We start from the raw sequence: 11,107 nt of genomic DNA on the forward strand, positions 1-11,107 counted from the left end.
AATATATATATAAAATATATAATTTAATATATTATTATAAAATAATAATATATAATTTTGTATACAAAATATCATGTAATGTAACTATGTAGTACATAGTATTTATGTCATGTTAAAAAAGAAAAATTATGTTACTCTTAATTATAAATACTAATTTATTATTTGAGATTTATCACGAATAAATTATAACAAATTTCACGATATTGGGCATTATACAATACAATATTATATAATTTCATTTAAAATCATAGATGAATCATTGTATTATATTCATTGTCTATTTGCCAAAATCCATAAAAGCAAATCAAAATACATTGCCATAAGATTTCAGATTGAAAAGTTTAAATTTTTTTATAATACATATACAAAAAAATTGAATCAATTTCAATCTCACAAATCACTAAATTAGTAAATAGTAAATCAATTCATAAATATTTATCTCACTTATAAAATATTTCTTATTCTTATGTTATAAATTTACTTCTTTATTTTTTTACATTTTTATTTTATAAATAAGAATAAAGCAATATGAGCAAACTGAAAAAAAAAACTGTGAAAAAACTGTGAAAAAACTATGAAAATCTAAACTTTTGCATTATGTAACATATAAACGAATTCAATTTCAAGTATTATTATATTTCATTTTCTTTATCTAATCTCTTTTCTAATACTTTCGATTTAATTTTTAGCAATGTTATTTCAATAAATTATATCACATTGCCACGAAATTAAATTTAGAGTTTGATGAAATAATATATATTCGAATACGTGTTTAAAATAAAGTTTTAATGAAAATAAGTTTCATATAAAACTAAGTTATATGATGATGATTAAATGATAAATATTTATCGAAATAATTTTAATCCGAAATTAATGAATAAATATGCATTAATAGCAACATAGAGAAGAAAAGTGCAATGTTTATAGATTTTCAATCGACATAATATTTGATGTTAATACAATATAATTAAAATAGAAATATTGAATTTCGATTATTTCTTTTCGATTTAATAATCTTATATTACAATAAGAAATATGAAATACAAATAAAATAAAAATAGAGATTTGTCAACTAATTTATTTAAATATTATTAATGACATTCTTATATATGTTAGAATAATTAAAAAAACAAATGTGTAAAAAAATATATTCTATTTTATCGATTTTTCTAATTTTATGTTTTAATTTATTTTTATAAATTTCAGTAAATAAGTTAAATAAGTAATAAGTTAAATATTATTTGATTCATGAATTTAAATAAAATGTTCTAAAATATCGAATACCCAGAAATTTGCTAAAATTTGTTCGTAATAATTTTTGTTCAATAACAAATTATATAATAAATAGATGTAACATATTATACATGTAAGTAATATATACAAATACATAGCATATTGAATTAAATTAAAATTTCAAAATAATATATTTAAAAGGATATGAATTCATTGTCTTTTCGTTATGATTAATTGAAGGATTCAATTACGCAAACGATAGTGCGATATATATTCGGCTGAGCATTTTAACTGTATATATTTCATGTTCACTCTAACATAAACTTAAAATGTTTACAATTCATTAAATCTTATGAGATATATGAAATATAAATGATGATTTTAATCGCTTTGATGTCTAGAATTTATTCTTCGAAGATGTCCCACATTTTTATAAACATTCTGTATATAGACATTTAAAATAAAGATAGATACTTCAAATTTTGAAATCTTAATAGAATTTTGAATTCTTGAACTTTCGAAAGATAAGATAAATAATAATTAATATAAATAATTTATATCAATAAAATAAATTATGTTAAAATACAATTTATATTTTGATTTTAAGATCAATCTGTTAATTAATTTTCATTTTGCTAATCTTAATAAGTTTGGTATTATATCTTAGTAAATACAAAATGCAATTGTTAATTTTTAATTAATCAATTTTTTACTTTGCAGAGAATCTGCATGATAATCGACTTTTTTTAAATTATTTAGAAGAAACTATTGATATTATACAATTGAATTCTATATATCTAAATAAGTATATTAGTTGCCAATTATATAATATATTTATACAATATAAATTGCATACTATTGCATATTGATGAACACACATATATAAACAGAATTTAATATCAGATATACAATTAAAAATTTTTTTGTTGTAATAATTAAAGCCAATTATAGTTACGTAAAAAATTACTGAAAATATTGCAATATATTTCAAGATCATTAAAATTGCTAAGGGAATTAATTTATTATTATTTTTTTTATTATTGAAAGAGCTATTTTAATTGATATGATTCTATTAATCAATCAATTATAATAGTATAAAAAAAAATTTAATTTTTAAAAAATTTTTTTTAATTTAATCAAAATAATAATTTGTGTTACTATTAATTCATTTATACATTTAAGTTTGAAGAATTTCAAAAATTTATTAAGATTTTAAATTCGTTTACAAAATTAATAAATATCTAATTACCTAACTTTATTAGAAGATAAAAAAAAGTTTCAAATTCGAATTTAAAAATCAGATTTCGACTTATTTCTATTTTAAAGATATTTTATTTGGATAAAATCATCACTAGAATCAATTACAATTAATTTAAAAAAAAAAAAATTAGATAAAAAAATAGAAGAGATTCACCTCTACGGGAAACGTTGTAAACACTGCGAAGAATTTTTCGAATTTGTTCAAAAGAGGCTTGGTGTGGTAATATTGCGCGTCGTCGTACAACAACACCGGTAGTTTGTAAAGAATTCAAGAGTACTCTTTCAAGACTCATCCAGGGTTCGCGATCTGAAACAGTAGATTTTTTCTATACTCGTTCATATTTTTCTATATATTATTATAATTTTCAATATTAACAATCACAATAAATAGAAATGAAAATTTACCAGTTCCTATTATCGCTACGGTTTTCCATTGTAAATGTATTAGCATTTCTGCAAGAGCTTTCGCTATCATTGGTAACGATGGAGAAAGTCTAACAATTGATGAAAGTTGCCTTTCCTCTAAGTTTCTCTAAAACAACATTTTAATCATGCATGCTACTTAAAATGTTTATACACAATTATACATCATACGAAATTTTATTGTGTTTTCGTAGTGAGAAAAGAAAAATATAAAAAAAATTTATTTATTAAAACAGATTTTTTTACTGTGCTTTCTTATTTTTACAGTAAAAAATATTTATTTTAAATGTAAATATTGATAAATATCAATATATTCTTACACTTTTAGACTAATCAATTCTAGAAATTAAAATAAATAAAAATTAATATGTAAAAATATTGACTAAGATTTATTTATTTATTAAGATATAAATAATTAAAATTTGTATTACATAACAAAATAAAAATAAAATGAAACCATTCTATCTCCCCTATCATCGCATTTTGTTCCCGGTTCGTTTCATCTAATATGAACTTAAATTACTTATAATTTAATAAAAATAAATAAGTTCATCCAATATTTTTGTATATTAATCTTTGCTTTGGTTTTGATTTCTAGAATCTAGATATTTCACAAATATTGGTACTCTATGCAATATCTCATCTAACTTAAATTTCTTAAATATTTTATTATTTTTGATAGAAAAAAAAAAAAATCAGAGAAAATCATTATTTGATTTAATATTATAACATAACCAATATTATTATGATAAAATATGAAAAATCTTTTTCTCGAGCTATATTTTTTATTTTCAAGGTTTTGAATGAATAAAGTCAAAATAAAATTAAAAGTTAATATGTAAAAATGTCGATTAAGGATTATTTATTAAATTATAACTAATTTAAGTTTATTAGGTATGATAAAAATATCTGCCTGTATCTTATTTTTAATAAAAACTTCAATTGTTTATTAATAAATAATGTAATTTAATAAATAAGTTTTGATCGACATTTTTTATATTAATTTTTGTTTTGTTTTGGCTTTCAAAAATACTCCATCAATATATTAATATTGTATTTATTTTTATTATGGCAAAAATCAAAACAAACACAATAACCTATATTATGTTATCTTCATTTATAATAAAAAATTGATAAAAATTAGATAAATTAAATTAATTATTATAAATAATAAAATAATTGTAAGTGATTAATTTTAAGAAATAAGAATAATTTTAAAATGATGTTAAGGAATTAAAATGATTTTGAATATTTACATAAACAATTTATGAATTGATATTATAATTTTTTCACTGATATTGAAACATTTATAATTTCAATACGTTTTTTCATATTTTCATGCATTAAACGAATATTATAATTTATATTATTATAATCTAGTAGAATCTATAGAAATTGATGCAAATTATTTTAAGCATTAGTTAAATTTTTCTTTGTTAATCTATTATAATTATTTCACTATTTGTATCAATTGACCAATTATGTATTATGAATTTTTTATATTCATAATTAAATCATAATTAATAGATTTGTTTTTAAATCTTAGTTATAATGCTATAATTGCTATAATATATAATTGCTAATTGCTATAATAAAAATATGCAGTTTAAAAAAAATTTAATATTGATGTTTCTATATTCTTGAAAAAAATATTTTCCTATCATATAATATTTGCTCACTAAAATTAAATAATATTTTTTTTTAATATTTTTTTTTGTTATAAATATTATAAGTAATAAGAGAAATATTTAAAATATCTTATATAACGATCCGAAATAAAAATCTTAGTAAAATGAATAAAATATTTTCATTCACTAATTTTGTGATAAATTTTCTACAAAAATTTTTTAAATTTAATGTAATTGAACATAATAAATATTTGCAATGATTTTAATTAAATATAATCCATGATATTCAAGTTTCAACAATCAATAGATATTTATAGATTTACAGTGTTTTTTCTTACAGATTTCCTTTTAATTTCTTACAGATTTTCTTACAGAAAGATAAATGTTCTTTTATTATATATTTTTTTATTATAAAAAAAAAAATTATAAAAAATCTTCTTAATTCTTTAAGAAGAAAAGAAATTAAGAAGAAAGAATGTATACAAATAGTATAATTATACTATTTGTATATATGATTTGCTTACCAAAGGGCAAGTCCACGTGAATAATGGCATGTTCCAGAGATGTGCGAGCTTTATGGTAACTTCACACATTGGTGAATCAAGAACAGCTACGAGAGCTTTTGCTCTTTTTTGACCAAGTATGCGTAATAGGGCATCAAGGCCCCAAGTTTTTGTTTCACATGACACTAAGAAAAAGAAAAAACTGATTCTTACATTTGATAATCAGTAGTAATGAGTAATCAGTAAAATTAGTGATGGGATTATATTGCAAATATGTATTTCTGAATTGATAAATCAGATTCTAATCTTTTATAAATAAAAAAAAAAAGAAGCGCAATTTTCATTAGATTCAATTTTAATGATAGATTCTAGTTCAGAAGTGAAAAAAACATTTCCATTTATTAAATTAAGTTTATTAATTATTTGAAATTTTATGAAATAAATTTTTGAATTTATGAGAAAATTCTATATCTTATTAGAAATTTTCTATTCATTTAAAATCAATTGGCTATTTTTGAAAATAATTCTTATATATAAATATATATATTAACATAATAATATAATAACACTATATCTATCTAATAATAATATTATCTTTAATTTTTTTAGAAATATTCTATGTGCATTTTTATATTTTTTATACATAATATTATTTTTAAATAGTTATGTAAACTGAAAAAAAAATTAAAATAAAAATTCTATTTATTCTTTATGATTCTATATATTTTCCTATATTTATAAAATATCAGTAAAATATATCTTTCTGTTTCTCATAATTTGATTCCTATAAAAAATTAAATTCATTCTATTATCGAATTATTTATAAATATAGGTTTTCGAAATTTGTAAATTTTTATTCTGAAATTCGAAATAAATTTGTGAAAATCAAATATTATTTCATAAGTATGTATTCAGAATGAACTATTATCTCACTATAATAGTATTCGAATTCTGAAATAAATTTCTTGTATAAATTTGATTCAAATTTATATATAATTGAATTTGTTCCTATCGCTAAATAAGACATTGATTGATAAATTAACAATTTAAAAATCAAATATACACAAATAAAATATACTTACATGACAAAGGTATTATAGTGATCTGTACGTCAAAACTAAATCGATTAAAGTAGTCTTGTATATTTGTGGCTATATTAGTAGCATTAATCTTATCGTCACAATACTCTCTTAGAAAAAGCATTACTTCTGTTTGGGTTTCATTATAAATATCCTCAGCTGTATTTGACAAATAAGAAACACATGGAACTTGTTCGCTGTTTGAAGTAAGCAAACATTCAGACAAGACCATGATCGAAATCCACGACCAAAACCAGCGAAAAGAGTTCCCGGCCATGGGCCTCTAACCCTATTTATCGTTTAACTCGTTTAGTTAACTTGTTCACCTTTCTCGTCAATTAATCTATTGACCCGTATCTATTCGTCTTCGTACTCGCCTTCTTTTAGCATCTTCACTGTTCATAAAATAAAACGATCCTTTTTAAAAATGAGATTTTTCTTTTTTATCGCAAAAATCATATTTATTATGAAGATTATATTACATTTTAACAAAGATCTAAAACAAAAGGAAAAATGTTTATTTTCCAAAATGCATGACAATTATGTTATTCTAATTATCTTAATTATAAATAATGGAGTAAGATTTTTACATTTATTTTTTTCTCTTTCTTATATGTTTTTAACAAACATTATTACATGTCGATCCTAGTTAATAAGATCACGATATCGAAACGATTGAAAAAAATATAAAAATATAAAAAATTATAAAAATTGTAAATTATATATCAATTTTTTATTTCAGATATGCAAGTACGGAATAACTTAATTTTTTTTTCTCTGCGAAGATAAGTATATTCATTATGAAGTATCGGAACACGCGCGGAAATATTAGTATGTACTATACAGGATATAAGTAGTAACAAATAGAGCGTGCACGATCTTTTCGTACAAAAAAGGTATATATAATTTAATTACGGTAGATTAATTTGCTGTAAACATTTTCCACTACATTTAATACTTACCGGTGCTAAAAATATTTACAAACAATCTTCTATGGTTGTTGTTATGCATTCCCTATAGGTAAATAATTATTAATGTACAATTCCAAATTGAACTAACGAAGCAAAATCAATTATCGTATTCCAATGTATATTAATGATATTAAAAATGATCGATATCTGCTTGATTTCATAATTGATTTTCGATTAATTTAATAATAATAAATTAATTGTAATCGAATATTTATAATTCAATTAGTTATAATGATAAAATTAATTTTAAACTAGTAACATTTTCATTGAAACTGTATCTCATCAAAAAAAAATAATATTTTTATCCAAAATTGAATTCATCACAAGTTAATAATAAATAAGATAATAAACTTAACTTGAATTGAAATATTGCAAGTGAAATTAAAAACGTGAATCGTGTATATTTTAAAAGCAAAAGTGCATCAATACGTTTGCAATATATAATTAGACATAACATTCGAAATTTCATCTTACCGTTTCTCTTTTCGCGACGAGGAACAACGATGAAACGAATCTCTCTTTTTCTGTTTGCGTATATACCAAAATGGGATGCGTAATTCCGAAAATATTTTAAAAATACGCATATCGTGAACAATCAAGGACTAAGATTACTTATTATATTTCAAAATTCAATAATTTTCGTTACGAGACAAAAACGCGTGTAAGGAAGTTGATTTGTTTCGACCAAGAATCGCAAACGTTTTGGACAACCTGAACGCCTCGGCGTCCGGTATCGAACTAAGTCAAGTTCCACCCTTCTACACATGCCCGAAGTGACGTTATCACGAGGTAGCGAAAACGTTTGTCCCGGGGAACGAATCCAGCTAGTATGCGAGCCCGCACCATTCCCAGTATAAGTTACACCTCGTTAATGTTCTAATCGGTATTATCCACGGTTTAAAATTACAAGAATCAAAAATGAAATTAATCTTATAGAAAAAACAGTTATCACAATCATCAAAATCATATCAAAATGCATGAAAAAATTCTAAAGTTTTAATTTTGTAATATTAAATACAAAAGTATCGAAAAACATTAGATAGATATTTTGTAATATGAATGACATCCATTCATGAAATTAAAATTAAAAAGTTATTATATATTATATATTATATAAATATTGAGAAACGAAAGAAATCATTATTATTAATTTATTTAATATTAAGGTTAAGTTTCTCTTTTTTACATTTTAAACTTTTCTAATTAAATTAAATTTTTAATTTTAATAATTCAATTACATTAATCGTAGACGCATTTTGTGCGTAATAATTTCTTTATGATGAGAATTCATTGCTTTTTAAAATATAACATTATTGAAAATTATATTATGAAGATTATATTAAGATGATTGTATAATAGAAAAATAATAAGATTAATAATATTTGAAATATTAGAAATTTTAGGTATTATTTTAGGTATTATTATTGATATTTAAGAAAGAGTTACACTTTATATATTCACTTTGAAATATATTTTTGGGAGCATGATTCTAATGTTAGTTACTTTTTCTATATATATAGAAAAATATTGCTCGATTTTAGATATTAATAAAAATATGTATTTCAATACTGAACTATATGATAAACATATATTCGATATTGTACAAAATGATTCCAATAATTTAAACAAACTATAATTCTATTTCAAAGGAAATTAGAAACAAATTATAAGAAAAATATTACATTATTTGTTTATATGCTATAATAATTTTTTCCTAAATATATTGTGCAATTGCAAAATGTAATTGCAGTTCTTTTTTTAAATAAAACTCTATAATTTTTTTACATAAATCAATTTTCTATTTCATTAATAAATAAATGTAAAACATCGTTAAAAACTCAAATATTTTTTAGAGATATTTTAATTTGTTTGAAAATTCAGTATTATGTGAAGCATTATATTGGAAATTACTACATTTCCATTTGCTATTTATTAACATTATATAATTAATTTTATATTCGATCATTAAATCTTCTGAATTTTTTGTAGAATCTTAAAAAAATATTTATATATTTGAATATTTATTGTAAATTTTCAAAGAAATTAAAATATCTCGAAAAATATTGAGTTTTCAATTATTCTTTTTATTTTACATTTTTTTTTTTTTATAAAATGATATAAGAAGAGGATTTATGCAAAAAAAAAAATTATAGAATTCTATTTAAAAAAAAATGCAATTTTTTTCTTTATCATATGCGATATATATTTATATCCATTATTTTATGTTAAATTTGGGCCTAACCTCAACCTAATTCAAATCTAATCTTTAATTTTATAATTAAAAATTGTATATTATGAAATAATTTAAGTATTTTATGATTTACGATATTCATGACCGAAATTAATTAAAATAATAATTGATTACATGTTTACTAATTGTAAATATAAAATTGTTATTTATCATAATTTTAAACATTACCAACTATGCTTTTATATTTTATTTTTGAAAAAAATATTCATGATCGATATAAGTTAGAATTGAGATATTTCAAATTTTATATTTCAAAATTTATAGAAAAAATAGCTTTTTAACGCTTTAGCAATTACATATATCCTAATTATCTATGTAATGTTTTTATAAACAGATAAATATTATATAAATGGACTATTTTCTTGCAAATACAAAAATTAAAATTGAAAGATGATTATTATTATAAAAAAAAATTATTCAAAATACCTTTTTAATAAATTTTAAAATCATTGAAATGTGCTTTTTTTTATATATAATTGCTATAATAAAATAAAAATAGTTAGAAAAGAGCTATATTTCTGAAAAGCATTCCTTTTCGATTTTAAAATTTGAAGAAATTGGAAGTATATAATAGATATAATCATATTTAAGTTATTATTCGTATCATCAATATAGAATAGATAATATAATATGATGTCACAATACAGTAGCGATATGGTCTTAATATGAATAGAGTGTTTCAAGTAAAATTGATTAGTATAAATTCAGTTGCCTAAAGAATATTTTTTACATGCAATATAAAAATTATTTAAATTATATTATTTTAAATTATAATTAATTTAAATTATATTACATTTTAAGATTCGACAACAACGAATCTATCGACAGGATTACTGACTGTGGTTTAATTTAATAATATACATAAAAAGCACAGATTTTTTTTCTCATTCGCCGGCAATATTACCAATGATTATTATTTTCATTCATCTTAATTTCCATGATCAAAAAATATTGACTTTCCATACACCATATTTGGATCATACTAATTTGGGCTATATATTTTTCTTACCAGGAGTCTGGCTAGAACAGTCATTACGACGCCAATATTTTATATGGAATATCTTATAGATGCTAAGGCCATACTATTATATCATTGGCTATTTGACATTCGATAACTACGATTGCTATTGCAAAAACAGTTATTAGTTAGATTTATAGAGAGAATTCAATATATTATACATATTATACAATATATTATATATATATTATACTGAAAGTTTAATTCGTTCCGTTGTATCGAAATCGTGTTAAGTGAAATCAGAACTAATCAAAGGAATGTCAACAAAAATAATATAATGGAAATATTTGTGCTACAGAGAGTTGTCTATGTTTATTAAGTCGTTATATGGAAGAATCACAATTTTGCATCATATTATTGAAATCTTATTTTTAGAATATCGTGTTATAAAAGAATTGATATTTAGAAACTAATAATAATAAAAATCCAAAACTAAAACTTTTAGATTTATGATCCATTCTCTTTTCTCTTTCTTCGTTTTAAATTTCATGTCAATTGGAAATGTATGCTTTTCGGAAGATTAGCCCAGGAGAATGTCTCCATTCCTCTTTCCCATTTCTGTATATCTATCCAAAATCTAATCCAACTGATACAAAAATATCATAAATATTGAAAATATCATGTATCAAATATATTTTTAGAAAATATATCTCAAGAAGAGATAGAAGATATCTCAACTAGACCAAATCTATATAAGAAAAACTTATTCAAAATCATATCTTATATATATATATATATATA

General features: G+C 20.8%; 1 protein-coding gene across 6 annotated transcripts in view; it reads right to left on the minus strand.

Annotated features, from left to right (window-relative positions):
* Nucleotides 1-7,879, minus strand: part of LOC102677557 (retinal guanylyl cyclase 2) — a 38,915-nt gene extending 31,036 nt beyond the window's left edge. The window contains exons 1-6 of one of the 6 annotated variants that reach the window (XM_031508669.1): nucleotides 7,572-7,874; nucleotides 7,089-7,140; nucleotides 6,130-6,516; nucleotides 5,069-5,232; nucleotides 2,899-3,025; nucleotides 2,648-2,800 (exon numbers count right to left, since the gene is read on the minus strand). In XM_031508669.1, the coding sequence (XP_031364529.1) occupies nucleotides 2,648-2,800; nucleotides 2,899-3,025; nucleotides 5,069-5,232; nucleotides 6,130-6,403 (718 nt within the window). In that variant the 5' untranslated portion in view covers nucleotides 6,404-6,516; nucleotides 7,089-7,140; nucleotides 7,572-7,874. Of the gene's footprint in view, nucleotides 1-2,647; nucleotides 2,801-2,898; nucleotides 3,026-5,068; nucleotides 5,233-6,129; nucleotides 6,522-7,088; nucleotides 7,141-7,571 lie in introns of all 6 variants that reach the window. The other 5 variants (XM_006611929.2, XM_031508670.1, XM_006611930.2 and 2 more) reach the window with 5 other exon arrangements.
* Between the last annotated feature and the right edge of the window lie 3,228 nt (nucleotides 7,880-11,107).

Source organism: Apis dorsata, unplaced genomic scaffold (genome assembly GCF_000469605.1).
Source record: "Apis dorsata unplaced genomic scaffold, Apis dorsata 1.3 scaffold_94, whole genome shotgun sequence".
Classification (NCBI taxonomy): Eukaryota; Metazoa; Arthropoda; class Insecta; order Hymenoptera; family Apidae; genus Apis; species Apis dorsata.